Raw genomic sequence first — 21,330 nt, forward strand, 5'->3', positions numbered from 1 at the left:
ACAAGCAGAGGGTATCCACGGCGAACAGGCAGAGGAAAGAAGGCAGGTGAGGCGTCCTGGGCTGCACGGCGCTGTAGAGGTGATTGACGCCATAACAGAGCTCTTCCGCACTGTTCCGAACTACCGCAGAAACACCTATCTTGATTATCTACTAAAATGCATTGCGATATGCCCTGGGGCTAAGCAAAGCATTAGTTTTCTTTTTAAAGATAGCCCTGTAAGAAAAACTCACAAGGCCACATGTCTGAAATATTTTCCACTCAATGGTGCAAGAAAGCCATGACTCTTATCTGAAAAGCAGCTAGGGAAAAAAAAGGATTCTAGAGATAAATTAAGGCAAGAGGATAAATCAGAACCTATTTTACAGAACCTCTATAAGCGAGGCAAGGACAAGGGTTTTAGTCTTCCGAGCATTTGGACTTGTTCTGGAGCCCATCCTCAGGGAGCTTCTCTCTACCAGAATGGTCCTGCAATTCTAGTGTGGTTACAGGTGCCAGAATCAATACACAGAGACAATCTGTTTCCAACAAAAGATAGGCCAAATGCTTAGAGTCTAACAGAATAAATATTTATTTATTTATTTATTTATTTATTTAGTTATTTATTTATTTATTTATTTATTAATGGGATTTATATCCCGCCCTATCTCCCGAGGGACTCAGGGCGGCTAACAACAACAAAACTTAAAGGTCTCTGTACAGTAAATTAAAAAATAAAATTTGAAATAAATTAAAATAAATTAAAGAATAAAGTTAGAATTGTAAATATAATTAAAATCCCTGTCAGTCTAGGTCAGCCAGGTGGAAAAGGAGTGTTTTGAGGCTGCGGCGAAAGGACTGGAGATCTTGGGCCATCCGAAGCTCAGGGGGGAGCTGGTTCCACAGGGCTGGCGCTCCCACAAAGAAGGCTCTTCCCCTGGGGGTCGCAAGCCGACATTGTCTAGCTGATGGTACCCTGAGGAGGCCTTCTCTGTGTGAGCGTACTGGGTGATGAGAATTCGTTCCCGGCAGCAGATGGTCCTGCAAGTATCCTGGGCCTAAGCCATGTAGGGCTTTAAAGGTAAGAACCAGCACCTTAAATCTCACCCGGAGGGCAACCGGTAGCCAATGCAGCTCACGCAGGAGGGGTGTAATATGGGAGTATCGGGGTGCTCCCATCACTACCCGTGCAGCTGCACTCTGCACCAGTTGAAGCCTCCGGGTGGTCTTCAAGGGCAGCCCCATGTAGAGAGCATTACAGTAGTCTATACGGGAGGTAACGAGAGCGTGGGTGACTATACGTAGGGCATCTCGGTCTAGAAAGGGGCGCAACTGGTGTACCAGGCGAATCTGGGCAAATGCCCCCCTAGCCACGACTCCAATATGATCTGGAGATTAAAGAGTTTGAAAAGAAAATATGTCTTACTTAGTTCAAGATTAAGTTGTGGAAATTCAATCAGCAGTGGAAGTAATAAAAGGTAATTTGGATACTTTTAAAAGAATACTGGATAATTTTATAGAAGTGCTGGGTGTGCCTATAACTGAATTTTAAGCTGCCGTCATGTCTGAAGTACTAATTGCAGAGAAGCAATAGTACAACTCTAGATTTGCAAGCTTATCAAATTCCTGTAGTTGGCCCTTGCATGTTACACAATGCAAGGAAGAATGGTATGATTTAGCAGGCTTCTTTTTGTTTTCTTATTAATCAAAAAGAAAGCCTGATGGAAGTCTACATTGTGTGTATGAAAAGGGAATGCAACAATCCAATTAGATTGGATAACTTTATTTCTGATGCTTTTCTGGGATTATAAATAGGAGAGCCATAAAGCTTGGTGGGTGGCTTTTGTTGATTAAGTGAGGCTTAAGCTGAGAAGTTCAAGTAAGATAATTTTGTTTGACTACTTCATTTTTAACTTTCATTATTTCCCCAGCTTACACAGGATACAGAAGTAACCAGAGCCTGGATTTTCTTGCAAAATTATATAATTTATATAGAATAGTATAAATTATTTGAACCCAAATAAAATGAGATTGGGAAAAAAGCTTTAATTTCCCCATGCTACTACTGTAACACACAACCATTTTAAATAAAACACTATACATACTTGAAAGATAAAAAAGTTTTTGTAGCTGTTAAATGAATGGCAGATTTAACAACCTGTACTGCAAGAGTGCTTTTGTTTTGCTACAATTTTTACCACTACTAATGAATAATAAATTATTAGCACTTCTGAAATAAATTATATTTGTTAGCATCAACTGCTTTCCTACTTGACAAATGTTAGCAAGAATAAATAAACATTTAAGAACATAATTGTTTTTTATTGCAGCATTTATAATTTTAATCTGCCCTTGCCTATCTGAATAGATAGCAGTTGAGCTCCAGCACTGAATACACCTGATACAAATAAAAGAGGGGGGGAAACAATTTAGTCATGTTCTTAAAACTCCCATCCCTTCTAGAAATTTTTGTTTTACATGCTGCATCACAGACTCGGTAGGAAGTTGCTTAAAAAAAAAACTTCAAGGGTTCAACTTCAACCTGTATATAATGAATGAATGAGAGGAAGTTTAAAGCATATTAAGTAGCCCTTGAACTTATGACCACAATTTATGTTGCTAAATGAGACAGTTAAGTGAACTTCATCCCATTTTACGACCTTTCTTGCCACAATTGTGAAGTGAACCACTGCAGTTGTTAAGTTAGTAACGTGGCTGTTAAACGAATCTGGCTTCCCCACTGACTTGGCTTGTCAGAAGGTCGCAAAAGGGGATCATACGATCCAGGGCTCTGCAACAGACATAAGTACGAGTCAGTTGCCAAGCATCTCAATTTTGATCACATGACCACGGGGAGGCTGCAGCAGTCGTAAGCATGAAGAGCGGCCATAAGTCACTTTTTTCCAGTGCCGTTGTAACTCTGAACGGTCCATCGCGCAGTGCGCTCACACAGAGAGGGCCTCCTCAGGGTGCCGTCGGCTAGACAATGTCGGCTGGCAACCCCCAGGGGGAGGGCCTTCTCTGTGGGAGCGCCAGCCCTATGGAACCAACTCCCCCTTGAGCTTCGGATGACCCCGGATCTCCGGTCCTTTCGCCGCGGCCTCAAAACACTCCTTTTCCATCAGGCTGGCCTGGACTGACAGGGATTTTAATTATGTTTTTAATTTTAAACTTAATTTTAATTTTAATTTATTCTACTGGGGCTATTAATTTAATTTCTTTTTAACTTTTGTATTATTGTATTTTATTGTTGTTAGCCGCCCTGAGTCCTTCGGGAGATAGGGCAGCATATAAGTCCCAATAATAAATAAATAAATAAATAAATAAATAAATAAATAAATAAATAAATAAATAAATAAATAAATAAATAAATAAATAAATAAATACATACATACATACATACATACATACATACATACATAAATACATAAATACATAAATAAATAAATACAAGTAATCCTCATTTCGTGACAACCAGACAGTAACTGTTTGGAGTTATAATAGTGATGAAAAAGTAACTCTGCACCCAGTCCTTGTGTTTAGTACCTTCACATGTCTACAAAAAGCTGAAGTAGGACTGCAAGCACAGTCACAGTTTCACTTAATGACCATTTGCTTAACGATCGTCGGTTTCAACTGTGATTGCTAAACAAGGGCCGCTTGTACTATGATGGAATGTTACATATATATATATACCTATAGGTGAGGCTCTCTCAGTGTTCAGGAACTTTGCCCAGAGGGAGCTGTTTACCAGACACAATCTGAACACCTGAAAAGAGTATGGCAAAATATTACATCTATAAATAGAACTGAGAAAAGAGTGTTCCTGTAACTGATGTTAGTCCCTTGGAAAAAGGCACTTTCTTAGCTCTCACTTGATTGACATTGTGATGCTTGGTCAGACCTAACAGTTTTTATATTTCTGTTCAGCCTCCAATGAGCAAAGGTTTAACCTGCATTTGGCAAATTGTTATCTTCCATACCTAGGGAGTCCATATTCGCTTCCCGCCCCCTTTTTTTTAAACAACTGGAGAAAAATTGCATGCATATCTTTTTTCTACTTGCAAGCTTAAAAGAAGATAAATAATATTTAGAAAAAAAATGACTTCTGAGCAATACATGAGGGTTGCACAAAGCTTTCAAGAGATTCATGGGAAACATTCCTGCCATGCTGCTTTTTAAAGTAACTGATCCTTCTTGTGTCTACTTCTAAAAACTAAGTGATCACACAACTTCACTTTGAGATGCTCTGAGCCCTTCTTTCAGCTGAGAGAGGCTACGCTTCTGGATTCTGGTTCTGAGAGCTAGGTTATAAAAGCCCTGTGAGTAATAGAATCACTTCACCTTCTCACCTTGATGAGGAGAGTTACGAGTATGTTATTCTGACAAAATCTGAGCACGGACGTTTGGTAGTACAGCATTCCAGAATGTTCTGGGTACAACAAAATGTGATATACAAATATTAAAATTAAAGAAATAAAAGTGAAGCGATAGGTCTCTGCTGGGGTAGGGAAGGGGGCCAAGTGAATAAAAAAGTGAAGAACAAATGTCACAATGTCAAACACTGAGTAATGTCCTTGTGTTTTTAAATATAATGATAGATGCTTGGTAAAAACTTGAAAAAGAAATCAACAGAATTAAAAAGTAGGCACAACACATCAACATTGTACAGCAGGGGTGGGCAATTAATCTTCCTCGGGGGCCACATGAGAAACTTGGGCTGTTAGAGAGGGCCACCGCAGCCGTCCCCCCCACCCCGCTGCAGTCATGGACTGAATGGGGCAGCCAAAGGGCTGGACGTAGCCTGTGGGCTGTAAAATGCACAGATCATACAGGGTGTTATGAATCTATGGTATATAAAGTTTCACACAACTATTTCAATAAAGGATGACCATATTTCATTGGAATTATGCACACGTATAATCTATTTCTGTAAACAACTTGTTTATAAGTCACAAGTAATAGGAGATGTTCAATCTGGTGAGTAATAAAAGGTAAAGGCTCCCCCCCACATGCGTGCTCATCTCCGTTTCAAAGCTGAAGAGCCAGCGCTTGTCCGAAGACGTCTCCGTGGTCATGTGGCCGGCATGACTAGACGCCAAAGGCGCACGGAACGCTGTTCCCTTCCCACTGTAGTGGTCCCTATTTTTCTACTTGCATTTTTACGTGCTTTTGAACTGCTAGGTTGGCAGAAGCTGGGACGAGTAACAGGCGCTCACTCTGTTACACGGCACTTGGGATTCGACCCGCCAAACTACCAACCTTCTGATCGACAAGCTCAGCATTCTAACCTACAATTTATTTTGGAAATGTTGACATTTTTTTTGTCATTGTGGTTAGTAGTATGAAGACAGTTTCTAGTCTGGCACTCAGTCTCCAGATCACTGACTAATTCATGCTGATATTGAAAAACAACGGGGGAAAAAAGAACAGAAACCTATGGGTTCTAAACACACAAATCAGGGGGGTTGAAAAGGAAATCTTCCACTGCCATTTTTCAGTGTAGTTCAGAATGGGAATTCATGCTTAGGAAACTAGACATTCATGTATCAGAGCGTTTCAATGCAGAATATTTTCCCAGAGTAAATCTATAAAGCGAGCCTGCTTTAATGGCACTAGGCCTGTGTCTGAAGCATTCTGCATCGTGGTGAGAGGCCTCCTCTGAATAGTCAGCAGTTTCTGCACACATGATTTAGAATTTTCTTACACTTTTTCACACTGAAATTCTCTTCTGGCTATTGGCTATTCTGGAGAAGGCCCTTGGAATTATACGAGACAAAGCCACATAGCACTTTCATTTCACCCTTTTCAGAAGCAGGGAGCTGTGCTGTTCCATGAAGCAGCTATAAAAGGTGCTTTGTTTTAAGAAGTACCAAAGCAAGGCAACCCTCTAAAAGTTTGTAAGCCAATTTCTTGTAGAAAAGAGGGAGTGGGTTTAGGTGTTGCATCAGGGTATTATTATGGCCTAGTTGGTTTTAACCTAGCATATTTGGCAAATCCAACATAGGATTTGTTTAATAAATCACAGTTACATAAAGTAATGTTTAGTATACTATGTGAATCTTGCTAACGACTTGGCTGATACCATTCAAGGATGGTTGGGTGGGTTAACATACATTGGCCTTTCATGCATCAGCTAATAAAAAGTTGGGAGGATTACATTCCCCATCTCTTGTTAGTCTGGCTTCACTAGTTAGAGAAGATATACAATCCTATTTCCTGATGAGAGAGAGCCAGGCCTGATCTCTCCTGCAAGGATGAAGGAATCAGTTTGAGACTTACAGCATCTAAAGCATTCTTGAATGCTCCGGGAGATTTTCCAGGCTTAATAGCAATTGCACTTAGACTTATATACCACTTCACAGTGCTTTACAATCCTCTCTAAGCGGTTTACAGAGTCAGCATATTGCTCCTAACAATCTAGGTCCCCATTTTAGCTCGGAAGGATGGAAGGGTGAGTCAACCTTCAGCCGGTGAGGCTCGAACTGCCAAACTGCTGGCAGCCAGCAGTCAGCAGAAGTATTGGTTGATTGACTGATTGATTGATTGATCATACAGCAAGTAGCAAGAGCACTAATTCTAGGATTCCCAAGAGCCCTCTGTGGTTATGGGAAGCCTAAAATGTCCACTATTTGCTGATGAAACTGGGGACTGAATTAAATGGCTACAGTAGAGGTGTAGTAAATCTTGAGGAAAGTATAACCAAATATCTATTAGAGCACACATTGAGTATACACCTATTGAATAAATGTGGTGGGATGTTATTACAGAATCACTACAGGTCAGTGGTGGCGAACCTATGGCATGTGTGCCAGAGGTGGTATTAGGAGCCCTCTCGGTGGGCACATGCGCCATTGCCCCAGCCCTGCCTCCCCCTGCAACCCCACCAGCAGCCTGCCTGGAGGAGAGTCTCCCCCAGGCACGGCCCACACGGAGCAGTGCAGCCAAGCACATGGCATCCGGGCAGCAGGGGCAAGACTCAGCCCTTGCGCCCCATCACATGCAGATGATGTTGTGGGGTGTGGGCGGAGGGCATGGCCACCATGGTGCTGCAAGGCCGCCTGGGCGATCTGTGGTGAGTGGCCCTGTGGGTGGGTGGAGCAGGGGTTGGAGTAGGGGGCATAGCAGGGGGCAGGCTGGGGGACGGGCCGGTTTTTGAGCACTCAGTCTCTAAAAGGTTCGCCATCACTGCTATAGGTTGTGGTGGATTATCTGGTTAGAGTTTGTTGGAAGAGTTTCAATTATTCCAACTCCAGAAAGTAGAAAAGAATATTGTGGGTTTAGCCAATTACTTATTCTTTCTTAGATCCTGGACCACCTCCGGAATGGTTGGACTGCTGAGTCCAGAAGAAGGGCAGAACGTTCCAGCTTTCTCCAGAACTTTCTGTTCCTGGAGCAGGTACGTATTGTACAAACACAGTTATTGTCCTTAGCACCTTTGAGAATTTCCTAAATATATTCATTTATTATAGGAAAGGGAACATTAAACTAAATGGCTGTATTCTGGGTTTTTTTTCCAAATTTGCCATGCATACTCTAAAGCAGAGCTTTTAAATCTTTTCACCGATTGTACCACTTTTAGGATATGGCAATTTTCAAGTATCACCTAGCAGGGTGTCAAAAACTTGATGACCAGGAAAAAAAAGGAAAAGAAAAAAGTGATAAAGTACAGGTAGTCCTTGACTTACAACAATTTGCTTAGTGACTGTTCAAAGTTACTATGGCACTGAAGTGACTTAAGACCATTTTTCATACTTATGTCCGTTGCAGCATCCCCAGGGTCATGTGATTCATATTTGGATGCTTGGCAACTTATTCATCTTTATGATGGTCACAGTGTCCCAGGGTCATGTGATCTCCTTTTGCAACTTTTTGACAAGCAAAGTCAATGGCAGGGCTGCTGGTGGCCAAATGCTAAGGCGGGACTTCCTTCAGACACTCCCTCCCTTTCATTCCAATCTCCCTCCCTCTCTTTTTGTTTCCCTCCCTCCCTCCTACCCTGCCTCCCTCTTTCTCATTCCCATCTCGTTCCTTCTGAAGGAAGAATTTGCCCCACCCCCCAATTTTCCCTCTTCCATATATTTATCAAGCAAGGAAAAGCCTCCAGAGACAGAAAAGACAAGCCGCTGAGGGAACTAACTTAAAAAGGAGCATTCCCCTTTAAGAATTAGCTATTGGCTAGAAAGGAAAATTAAGCAGCTGGTAGCCAGCACTTAAGAAAAAACCAACAACAAACAAATGTAGCAATTACTGGCTGCCGGCTAAGGCAACCTCCCCAAATGGCTCCATTTATAAGTAAAGGAATGCTACAGGCAAAAACCATTCAGGACAAAAATACTTCAAAATCTGTTGCAGCAAAACGTACAGCTAACAATAGCAGAACAATAGAATTAGAACCCAAAATCCAACACAGGACATCAGCCATCAGCCACAATAGAAATTGCCACTCCTTGAGAACACAAAGCCCACGTTGCACAAATCCCAGAACTTCAAAGTCAAAAAATCACATAAGAATCCTTCCACTTTCTCGGTTTGTTGGTCAGCTGATCCAGAAGGGAACTGCTGAAACAGAACTCCACTTCTGCCAATAAATATCTCCTCTCGTGCAGCTGGAGCAGCCGGCTTCCTCTTGCCTACTTCAAATGGCAGTGCTTCATTTTTTTTTCTTTTCTCTTAAAGGTATAGCCTCCCAGCTGGAAAGCAAGCCCTCGCCTTTTTCTTCCAAAACTTCCTTCCTTTCCATTTCCCTCCCTCCCTCTCTCTACCTCCCTCTTTCTCATTGCCATCTCCTTCCTTCCTTCCTCCCTCCCTCCATGCCTCACCTCCAGCTGATGCTGCCTTTCTTCATTCCTCATGGAGGGTTACCCCTCCCCTGCTGCGTTTGCCTCCCCTGCTACGTTTCTTGCCTGCATTTCTTGCCTGTTTGTTGCTGCCACCTATCTGCACGCCTGGCACGGATGGCTGCCACAGAAGTTGTCAATCAGCTCCCGGCCAGCCTGTTTGATCTCCTCTCCTCTCTCTCCCCTCTCCTCTCAGCAGCTCCAGCTGAGTCCTCTTCCCAAGGCTGCATCTTTTTTTTTCTCTCCCTCTCCTGCCCAAACTGCCTCCTTTTATAGCCTCTCCTGTCCCCGCACCCCCCCCTCCACCACCTTTCTCTTTTGGGTGAGCTGGAAGTGCCAATCCTGGGGTCTTTGCCTCGCCCCAGCAGCCCTGCAGCTCCTGAGGACTCTCACAGCAAGTCCTGTGCTGCACCACTTTGGCTCATTCCCTTCCCTGCTACACTTGGCTGGTCTGGGCAGGGCCACGCACCACCTGCCAGGTGCCAATGTTGAAAAGTCCTGCTCTAAAGCTCCCATCAAATTTCATGGTACCTGTAGCAGCTGGGAAGAAGACACCAAACACAGTGAAGAAAGATTCCCCTGAGCTGTAATCTGGCAGTGTGTTGTTCAACAGAAGCTCCTCTGAATAGCCAATGAAGCCATATTCTGTGGGTATGAAAGAGAGGGGAGAGCTCAATATTAGTATCACAAGCTGTTGTAATTTTGTAATTCTCCTAAAAGCATGTTCAACAGGAAAGTATTGTTATACACCAGTAGTTTGGAAATTAACAGAACAACAATTCTGCACTTTGAAGATTGAAAAAAGTGATTAAAGTTCACTGAAAGATAACCTTTTCTGTCCATTACAGATAGTCCTCAAATTACAATCACTCATTTACTGACGGTTTGAAGTTACAACAGCATGAAAAAGGTGACTTATGACTGGTCCCCCACTTGTGACCGTCGCAGCATCTCCATCATCACATGACCAAAAGTTGGGTGCTTAGCAATCCCCATGTATTTAGAATGGCTGAGGTGTCCTGAGGTCACATGATCATCATTTGTGACTTTCCCAGCCACTTCCAAAAAGCAAAGTCAACGGGGAAGCTTGAGTCTCTTAATGGCCATGTGTTTCACTTAACTGCAGTGATTTACTTAACTATCATGGCAAAAAGGTTGTAAAATTTGGCAACAGCCACTTAACCAACCACCTTGCTTAGCAATGGAAATCTAGTCCCACTTGTGGTCTCAGGTTAAGGACTACCTATATATAACATGGAAGGACGTGGTGGCTCAGTGGGTTAGGACGCTGAGCTTGTCGATCAGAAGGTCGGCAGTTTGGAGGGTTGAATCCCGAGTGCCGCGTAACAGAGTGAGCACCTGTTACTCGTCCCAGCTTCTGCCAACCTAGCAGTTCGAAAGCACGTAAAAATGCAAGTAGAAAAATAGGGACCACTACAGTGGGAAGGTAACAGCGTTCCGTGTGCCTTTGGCGTCTAGTCATGCCGGCCACATGACCACGGAGACGTCCTCGGACAAGCGCTGGCTTTTCGGCTTTGAAACGGAGATGAGCACCGGCCCCTAGAGTCGGAAACGACTAGCACGCATGTGTGGGGGAACCTTTACCTTTACTTTAAGCAAGGCCACAGAGTCCACACCACCTGAAATTATTGTTCCATTCAATTTTGCCTTTATCGGGAATATTACATCAGTTCTGTAGTCTAAAAAGGACACCAATAAACTGGAATGAGTTCAGAGGAGGAACACCAAGATGGTGAGAAGACCAGAAGTCAGGGTGTTTTGGGGAACAATGAAAGAAATTGGTTTGTTTAGCTTTTGTGGGGAAAAAATCTATCTATTTGGTCACTAGGAGTTGAAAATAACTTGATAATACATAATCAATCAATGTTTAGCTTGCAGAAGAAGAGACTGATACAGTAATTATTAATAGTCCTCAAATATCTAAAAGACTGTCATATAGAGAGGAGAGTGGACTTGTTCTCTGTTGCTCTGGAAAGTATGTTCAACAGTTTTCTGTTGAAACTGCAGGGAAATAGAGTCAAGTTAAATATTAGGAGGAATTTCCAAATGACAAGAGCTATCAATCAGAAGAGCAGATTGTCTCATGAAATGGTATATTCACTGGAGAGCCTCTATGCTTTAGCAGATTCTGCACTGAGCAGAGGATTGGACCAAATGACGCTGAGATCTTTTTCAGCTCTGCGATTAGATGAAACAGTTAAAAAGAAACCCACACGTACTACACCAGAGATATTTATTCACAACATTTTAAACTAAACATAGCATAAAAAATATATATTTTGAAAAGGGAACTAGAGATTCTGGAATTCAGATACTGCTGAATTAGAATTTCCAATCTTTATTGCCCCAGGGAAAGTTCCTTTAATTGCAAAGATATTTGGGCGATACCATCACTTTCCTATCCAAGTAAAGTTGGCCTCAGTTGTCTGGGCCTGTTGACATCTGGTAGAGGTCAAGGGAACCACAATGGTCATCTCTATCTCCATTGTTAGACACTGCAAAAAAAGAAAATTGTTCCTATTGTCTTGAATAATGATTACTGGGGACTTCCGGTGGCGACGCGACGTCGAAAGACAGCCGTTTTCGGGCTGCCCGCTCCGCAGCTGTGTTTTTCCATCGTAAACAGCGCCTATCAGCTGTTTAGATGGATTTGAAGCCCCCTCCTCGGGAGAAGAGGAGGGGGTGAGGCCCCAGGTAGGGGTTGAGCTCTCCGGGGCCGCCTGAGCTGAGAGCTTGGGCGGCTGAAGGATGAGCCCCCCCGAAGCCTGGGTTGCTCCGAGCTGCGCAGCGCCTCTGCTCTGGGATTCTTGGAGCAGAGCCAGGCGTTAGCAACCACCCCTGCCAAAAGGAAATACTTTTGATTATCAAGATGCAGGCAGAGCGGTACAGGAGGTCAAGGTGAAGTGGTCTCTTTATTTTTAAGGAACTTAAGAAACGTGATATTAAGTTCAGATGGGAGATTCCAGTTGGGTTGGTGACAACGTACGAAGGTAAAAGACATCGTTTGGTTACTGTGGCTCAGGCACGTGATTTTTATAGTAATGTGTTAAAAGCAACCCCCCTATCATTTTTGGAAGTTGCAAAAGGACACGGTGTGGGAAAGTTTCAAGATGTTGCAGACAGACAGACAGAGGACAATGGTGGTGGAGGGGATCAAGCTACAGTCTCATCGGTTGCTGCAGGAGGCCAGAAGATGACGCGTGCCCCCCTAAGAAGAGCGAGACGAGAGCAAGAGCAAGACCAGCGGAAAGTTATGGAATCTTCAAAGTGTGCTTACAATGAAGATGTAGGAGGAGAGCGGTCTAAAGAAGTTTTGGGGGTCATGACAGAGGTGCTCCAAAAGTTTTGGGGCGTTAAGATTGCTGATTAAATTTTTAGATCAGAATGTCAATGGAGTAAAATTATTATAGAGGACAAAGAAAGTTTTTTTTCTTTTTTTTTAATATTTTATACAATTTAAGAATGATGTTATTTGCTTGCTAGAAAAGTATATTAGGGTTACGGACTTAAAGTATGTGTTGAACTAAGAGTGGGTATGTAAGCTCCTAATTAATAACAAGTTGTCTTAGAGATTGCTTAAAAATTTTTTTTTATATATACTCTTTTTATTTGAACTTTTATTTGAACTTAAGGATGATTTGGAACTGTGAGACATTTGGCGTGATACACGCAAGAACTATTTTAGATTACAGTTTAGTTTGGTTGGAGATTATTAAGATTAACAGAGATAAGCGCTTTTGGTGCGTAACTGAGAATTTGTTTGGAAATTAGAGAAAGGTGGGAGAATGCAAATAGCAGGTGAAAGTGTTTTTTTCTTTTCCCTTTTTTTTCTTTTTTTGAAATTAATATGAATAAGGACTGGGATTAAGAAAATTTATTTTGAGTAAAGATCTTTTTTTGTTTTCCTCTTTTTCTTCTCTACTTTATTTGTAATATTAATATTGTTTGTACTCATTTTATATGAGCTAGAGAGAGATAGAATTTATAGTTTATTGTTGATAATATAGGGGTGTTTATGTTTGTTTTTTGATTTTATGCCCTGTATTTAGCTCTGGGAAGTCGGGGGGGGGGGAGGAGGGAGTGGGGGAGAGGGATAGGGGTGGGGGAGGGGGGGATTAAAGTCAAAATGTATTGTAAAACTTTTTAAATAAAAAAAAAGAATAATGATTACTGGGCCATGGAACCTGGGGCATGGTGGCTATTATTCACTTAAGAAGTTTGAAGAAGGCAATCACAGTAAAACTTTATTTTTAGCTCCCTTGGTAAAATTATTAGGGTTGTGCCCCACCCATTAAAAAAATCAAGCAAAGGAATGCTGAGTAGCCAGATTTTATCCCACAAATGTCACCACATCCCAGATCAAGCGCATGGTGGGTGTCATTACAAAGAACTCAAGTGAAGAGAAACAAACATCCATAATCCCCACTAGTTTTCTTAAGTAAATAGAGGAAACTTCCTATTTGCTCTCTAAATCTAAATTACTGGAGATGTTTGTTTTTGATCATATTTAAAAGCCTGTATGTGAGAAAAGAAAAATGTTATGTTTTAAAATTTTAGAAATGTTTTAGCATTTTGCAAAATAGGTCAGATTTCCAAACTTTGTAAAAAAAATATGACGTTTCTGCCTACTAATTTGAGAACCTGGAAAATTATTCAAAAGGTTAAATTCCACTCAGTGAGCAGTGGTTATATGGGGTGAGCTGTTATGTAACTGCAGCAAAGATATCCACCATGGCAAGTTCTGAGAAAGCTGGACTTCATCATAGATTATTCAAGTTTTGGATCAAATTCAAGGTAAAGCCAGTTCAAAAGTTAACAGTTTGCAAGTCTTGGAACTGAGGCTGTAGTGCGAAACCTAATAACACAGCACTGAAAATATTCTGAAAGGTTTATCACCATCGGCCAAGCTGTTCTTATAATGGGGGCGGTGGGGTGGGGAGATGTTGAAACAAACAAACAAAAAGATTGTAAAAATAGGAGCTTAAATCAAAATTCCAGAGAATGAAGGAGAAATACCTTACTCAGACTTTAAATGTTTTCAGATGGTAGGATGAGGGGGATTTCAACTAAAGCTGGCATGCAGTATTCATCGTAATGGACTTCGTTTGTGCTATTCAGCAGTATAATTTCAATTCTTTACAAATCAGCTATGTAATATGCAAGATAATGGTGTATAGAAGTATACCTATGCATGATGCCCACGTCTCCATAATGGAGTATTTTGTTATCCTTTTAGGTCAGGCAAAAGGTTTTTATTATTATTGTTACTGTTTTCAAATCTTTTTGAGACCTTAAATTAATAATGCATTATCTATACTTCTATGTTATAACTTTCTATTTTATTTTACCTCTTTTGTGTGTGTGTGTGTGTGTGTGTGTGAGAGAGAGAGAGAGAGAGACAGAGAGAGAGACAGAGAGAGAAAGAGCGAGAGCCACAGAGAAATTGATCTGGAGAATGTGTACAATATAAAAATAATTAGGATCCAGTACTCATGAGCTTATGCTATATCCCAGAAGACAAACAGCAAATTTTCTACACAGCACACCTTAGAACTAATTTAAGTAACTCACAATAAAAAATATGCATCATAATCTATTTAGTTCTTGGACTGGGGGGAATATCTTGGCTATTTTAATTGTTCTATTCCACCTGGGATAAGGACAGTGGTAGGATTCAGCCAGCCAGCTCACACCTCTTCGGCAGAACCAGTAGCTAATTTTTTGTTGCTCGGGCCCAGAATGGACTTCCGGAAGTGGGATCCACACAGAGAACCGGTTGTTCACATATTTGAATCCCACCACTGGATAAGGATATTCTTACCAGTAATTTCAGATAAAAGTATTTGCTAGCAAGGGAAGTTACTTTTAAGGGCTTTTCTTGCCAGCCTAGTTGGCCCATCACCAGAAGTAGTCAGCAACCATTCTTTGATGATGTGACTCTTCACTCATCTCCCTCCCATTGCAAATATTATCTATATGCACATTTTCCTGCTTGACTTTTAAAGTACTGATTTTCTCTTACGATGCCTTGGGCAGCTCTATCCATTTTGGCTGTTTTACTTCATTTCTTTACAAACTAGCCCTAGCAGTTCATTGGATACTTTGCAGAGGAAAGAATGCCTCATAGCCCACCACCGGCTTTTTCTAAGAAAGTCCATTGCTGCCTTTGTTACAAGGCTCTCTCTCTGGCACAGCACTTGGAATGCTGGTTTCAGATTGCAGAAGACCCATAGTCATAAAAATCCAGCAACAACTTAAAAAAAACACAACATTTTTCTTTTCATGATCTCATTATTTTTCTGAGCTTTACAAAAAAAAAGTCCAGGGGAACTATATTTTTCCTTTATTTCAACTCAGGGACATTTTGCCTGTAAAGCAAGTGCTGTAAAGAAAAAGAAAAAAAACCTGTGAAAAACTCAAAATGCAAAACAGATGGCTGTGCCTGCAAATATGTTTATTATTTGTATTTGATTTTTTATTCAATCTCTCTCTCTCCCTCCCTCCGTCTATATATCTATCTACTGTACAGACACACACACACACGATATCTCTATGTATTAATGTGTGTCTATATTTTTCTGTGCAGTAAGACTTGCCTACAGAAAGTAAAATGAATGCTGATTGCTTTTCGAGGAAAACTAGCTTAGAATTAGCCAGCTTAGAATTAACCTTCAAAGAGTGGCAGGAAAGTAGCAAATTAAAAATACAGGAAGGATTTGCCCTACGATATTCATCATCATCATCATCTCATATTTTCTGTAATTGCTTGGTGTACATTATTTCCTGTACTAAGGATATGAGAGATATTAATACTAAGGGTAGCATCTTTTAAAACCATCTTTATTTCATCAAAAAGAGGGGAGGGTTATTCACAATGTAATTTAAAGCAGTTGTGGTTAGCATGCACAATGTTTTATTTATAAATAATCAACATCAAAATTTTAAGAAGTTTGAGAATGAGTTCCCCTTGAGTTTGAAATTCCATGCCTTGTTTTATACTGCAACATGTTGTTTTAAAAAAGGTTGGGGTATCAACAATTTGGCATTCTTTAATTATGTACATTGTCTCATTGCTGAATTTCAAACAGAAATTCCAAAACTACACCTTAACGATCCATGGCTCATATCAATTAGCATATGTATTTGGAAATAAGCTTCATAGTGAAGTATTTAAATTTTAACACCTCTTAATTCCAAATGAATGAATTTTTCAAATATCAGTTGAAAAATAAGTGTACTGTGCAACCTTTATGGTCTGGAACAAATTCCAGGGAAAAGATGATACATAAAAACACAATCAAACCAAGACACATCTTAGTCTTTTTCCTGTTCTGCATCGTCAACCTGATGTTTCTGGGGTGCTTATAAGCAGAAAACGATTATTACAACATGGCACATTAAATACAAAACAGGCATTGACAAGAATGTAAGATTGCCAGTTCTGTACACAAATACTGCACGGTAATTAATTTGTTGTAAGAGGCAGAATTTTGAAAGAGAGCAGAGAGAAGGCTTCACTTATTGTTCCCTTCTGTACAGTCTTCAACCCAGTAAATTATTCAATTACTACAGTATTGATTCTGAATTCCAGAGGACAAGCCAAGCAAAAGAAAGTATGCAGAATTTAGCTAAAATGGCTTACAACAATCTAACAAAGCCGAGCCGTGAGAATAGCAATTCAGCCTCCTTATCTATTGATGAAAAAGAATGCGCTCCCTCAGATGAATGATGTGTTTACCCAAAAGGAAATCTCCACCCTTCTGAAGTACTGACTATTTGTTCCTTCCAAGTTACTGTTTGCTGATTCTGACTGGATCTCCCAAGTCTTCCCATTTAAAGGCAACCTCTCCACCCCCACCAAAAAATAATATTCTGGCAGTGGCTAGATGCCCAGAGTCCCTAAAGCTGGATTTTAGGGGAAGGTACTTCATGGCCATCTCAGCTGCTGTCAGAGTTGGGGAAATGGGACACTTTGGAAATAGTCCTGCATTATTTGCATCCAGAGAGGCAATTATTTGCAGATATCTCCAGGAGCATCTCAGCTCTAGCTATGGCTTGCAATTCAAAGGGAAAACAATCTCTGTATACAAACCCAGTAGAGTAAAAGTGAAACACAATGTTGCTGCATCTTAACTTAGTCCAGGCAATGTTGTGGATGTGCCCTCCACTTGTTATGATTGCTTTTCACAAGCACAAAATTAGGCTGAGCAGAGAACTAAAGCATCCCAAGAATTATCAGACTGCAATCCTATATTCACTTTAGGCTGGCAAGGATAGAGTTGCAATTATGCCTTCCATTAAAAGAAAGCAAAGTTAGCCCTTAGGAGATGGGACATCGTTCAGTCAGAGAGCATGTACATCTTCAGGCAAGGCAGGAAAAACAGCTAAGAGCTACTATCAGTTGGTGGAGATTGGGGTCATGCAGTACACAAAACTTTCATTTCTGTGCAACAACCCAGTTACTGTTCAATATATATTGTCTTACGTCATCAGCCGGGCTTTACAAACCACAAGGCCCAGGTTTGCACTAAACCAAACCCAACCAAGTCACATTACAACATAGCATGCATTAATCCAACTTATGTTTGGCTGGAGTAGAATAGATGTGATCAGTGCTTTTTTTGTAAAAGAAAAAGGTGCCGGAACTCACACACGTCATACAACCCGCCTTGCCTATCCTACAAGGTTCCATCCAAAAAAGGTGCCGGAACTCCGTTCTGGGCGTTCTATGAGAAAAAAAGCCCTGGATGTGATTGTACATGTTATGAGTTATGGAATGCAGTATATCCACAGTTCTGAATTTGGTATCAGGTATCAGCAAATTAAGACTATTTCATTTACGGTATTTTAATTGGCTTAACTAAATAGTGCACAAAATGTATGGCTGCTACCAAAGGCAACACGTTTTGCATTTCTCCTGTTTATTTTTTAATGTATAAAAGTCATTTCATTCAACAGTTTCCCAACTCTCAGTCCATATCATTGGTAGTTACTTGTAAAGGGGAAAGAGAGTGAAAACATCATTGATAGGGAGAAAGAGGCAAACATCCCATTACTGAGTTGCTTTGAATGGTGAGATGACCAGCATATAAATTTAAAGTGTTGAGAAGACAAGAGGAGGCATCTAGTATGTTCCATGCAAAGTAATAACCAACTAAGAGATAGATCAAGCTATAAAGAGGGATGGCTCCTGAGAGCTGGGTATGGTTTGAAGACACATTTGTTGTTGCTATCACTAAGCTATTTTATTTATTTTATTTATTTATTTTTATTACATTTATATCCCGCCCTTCTCCGAAGACTCAGGGCGGCTTACAAGCTTAGCAGTAGCCTTCATTCTATGTATATGCCTGCTTGTTAGGGCTTTCACACACACCCCAAGCGGCATTATTACAAAGTTAGCTTAATTGCCCCCAACAATCTGGGTCCTCATTTTACCTACCTCGGAAGGATGGAAGGCTGAGTCAACCTTGAGCTATGACAATATCTGTGCATTATACTATAGATTTCCACTACAATAAAGCTGAATAGAGCTTGTAGGCAAATCTGATCATGACCCACATGCTCTGGTTTGTGGCACCTTTCCTACACTGTCTGTAGACCCTCTGAAACCACTTTACCTTCCTGCTTTTGCTGGGTATTAAAAAAATACTAGACCCACACACAAGGGAGGAGGGATAGTAGTGCTTAGCGTTGTAAATATGGCGGAAGCATGGAGTCAATAGCACATACGCCTGAGGATATGGGACAAGAGTTAAGGAACTGAATGTTTCCGCATCACTACTAGATTGTATGGTAGAGGACAGGAAGGCCTGGAGGAACGTTGTCCATAGGGTCGTGATGGGTCGGACACGACTTCGCAACTAACAACAACAACTAGATTGTACAGTTTGTGTAATGCCTACTCTTTTAAATTAGAGAAATTCACTTGCAATTTTGTTGCAAAGAACACTGCACTTGCCAACTGGCCTGCTATTCCCATGGTAGGAAGCATTAGCCCACCGCAATCAGTATCATACTGCAAAGAGAACTGAACCACCAGTCCAGTTACGAAATAACATTTCACGCCTCTAGGTTTGTCCATAAAGCTATTCAGGCTTTATTGCATTTGGAATAAAATGCAGCTACTAGATGGATTTGAGAATAGCGTAGCTATTACACGGATTTTGTGTTTCTTTTTGTGAAATTGCAAAAGGGGGGAGGAAAAGCAAAACAGTCCACATACCACTGGGGGTGGGGGGGGGAAGCTGGGTTTTGCAGTACCGAATTTGGAGGAGGGGAAAAGTTGGATGAGGAAATGTAGTAATTAAAAAAAGCGCAAAGTAGTAAAACCGGAAAGGAACAAAACTTTTAAAAGTATAATCACAGATGGAAAATTTCAAAAATACAGAAAGAGATAAAAGATTAATCAAAACAAATTAAAGACTTAAATGTCAGCTATTTGATAATCATGATGTAGAAGGTCATAGCTTGAGAAAGATAAGGAACTTTAAATATATTGTTTGCCCAGCTTAGTTAACTGGACAACTCCCATCCTATGACCAAAATCTTTTTTTTCCTAATAGACTTAGCTATCTTGTTCCACATCCTTTGAACCTCCCAAATTATTCTGTAAGAGAGGACATTGAGTTCCCACCTTTCCATCAAGTCATATCCCATTTCTACATGAAATGTATTTAATGACATATGTTGGCACAAACTTAATTCAACATTTGCCACCAAATATGTTTCTTTAGTATGATTTACAAAGGGAAAGCACAGAAATTTAAACATTATTGCATTGAGTCAGTGATGTAATACTTAGACATTTCTTCTAAATAATAATAATAATAATAATAATAATAATAATAATAATAATAATAATAATAATAATAATAATTATTATTATTATTATTATTATTATTTAATTTTTATACCGCCCTTCTCCCGAATGAGGAGGTATGGCAAGCTATTATACATATATTTCACATATATTTATATATGTACTATAAAGCTTTGTACTAAAGAATGATGCAGCAGTGGGATTCATCTGTTGTACCCTAATCTGAATTTTAGACCTAGTAATTACTCCAGGCCATTCTGAGGAACCTTCACATACTGCATGGTACTGCCTTTCATTTAAGTTCCATCATGTATTCTCATTCCAGAAAAGGAGATTACTGCAAAGCAGAGGTGTCAAACTGCCGGCCCGCGGACTGGATGCATCATGCCAAAACCGCAAACACCCCATTGCCGGCAATGGGGGAAAAGTCGCGATAAGTCCCGACACACCATGTCACGAATTTGACAGCCCTGCTGTAGAGTCATCCCTCTTTACTATCTCCTTGTGCAGACCCAGCCTACAGGGCTTGACCTACAGGGAAACTTTGTAGGGCACACAAACTTTTGCTAAACTCACCCTGACCCTTGGAACATTCTTATATGTTATTTCATCAACTTCTCAGTGAGCTTTGGTCCGCACTTTTGACAAAAAAGGTTGACTCAGCCTTCCATCCTTCTGAGGTAGGTAAAATGAGGACCCAGATTGTTGGGGGCAATAAGCTGACTTTGTAATAATGCCGCTTGGGGGGGGGGACGAAAGCCCTAATAAGCAGGCATATACATAGAATGAAGGCTATTGCTAAGCACATTGATTTGTGCTTTAAATTGTAAGCCGCCCTGAGTCTTCGGAGAAGGGCGGGATATAAATGGGATCAAAAATTTTTTTTCCAGGATGTCCCTTGGCATACAGCAACATCACTCTGAAGTGTTCCCCTCAAAATAACTTCATAAACATATTTGAAATCAGAGCACTCCTTAGGTCCAAAAGCACAGCATTGTGGAATATGTTCAAGATTAACCACAGATCTACGCCTGGATGATATAATAAGCTATGACTGATCAAAAGCAGAATCCTCTGAACATCCCTACCTGGTCCCAAAGGAATATAGGGAAGTTACAGATACATATTTCTTGATTTTTTTAAAAAAACACTTATATGGCCTCCTATCCCTGAACCACAACTTTTGACAGCTCACAAAAATTATACAAACCCAAAAATTATACAAAAAGTAAAAGCAAAATCCAACAAAAATAGAAACAAGTCTGTTGCTTTCAGAGACCAGCTAACCAAGGATTAGTGAGACTTCAGGAAACGAATTTAGAAGATATGGGCAACATAATGTTAGCCTTACTCATTAGCTGACCTTTTCTGGTGAGTTTTAAAGTGTTTTCTAATGTCTTCCAGCACGAGCTATACCAGAGTATCAGTCTAAAGTGTATCCTATAAAGGTAAGGGTATGCACGGAGGATCAACTGAGCACCTGATGTTGCTGCAGGCAGGCAGACACTCTGCTTTCCTGTTAGTGGCCTCTTGATCTTCAGGACCATTTTGTCAGTGAGCAAGTCAGGTCTCTCCCAATGCACATAAAGGCATTTAGTTCTCTTATCCAACCCATTGGTAGTAAGAAAGGTAGAGCTAGGTATAGAGGTATACCCTCCCTTGTCCATCT

General features: G+C 40.7%; 1 protein-coding gene across 1 annotated transcript in view; it reads right to left on the minus strand.

Annotated features, from left to right (window-relative positions):
* The window catches only part of SLC12A8 (solute carrier family 12 member 8), an 80,791-nt gene that overhangs the window by 30,503 nt on the left and 28,958 nt on the right, over positions 1-21,330 (minus strand). Inside the window, exon 6 of the mRNA XM_083356536.1 lies at positions 9,350-9,463. Within this exon, the coding sequence (XP_083212662.1) occupies positions 9,350-9,463 (114 nt within the window). The remainder of the gene's footprint in view (positions 1-9,349; positions 9,464-21,330) is intronic.

Source organism: Vipera ursinii (assembly GCF_947247035.1).
Source record: "Vipera ursinii genome assembly, chromosome: 1".
NCBI lineage: Eukaryota > Metazoa > Chordata > Lepidosauria > Squamata > Viperidae > Vipera > Vipera ursinii.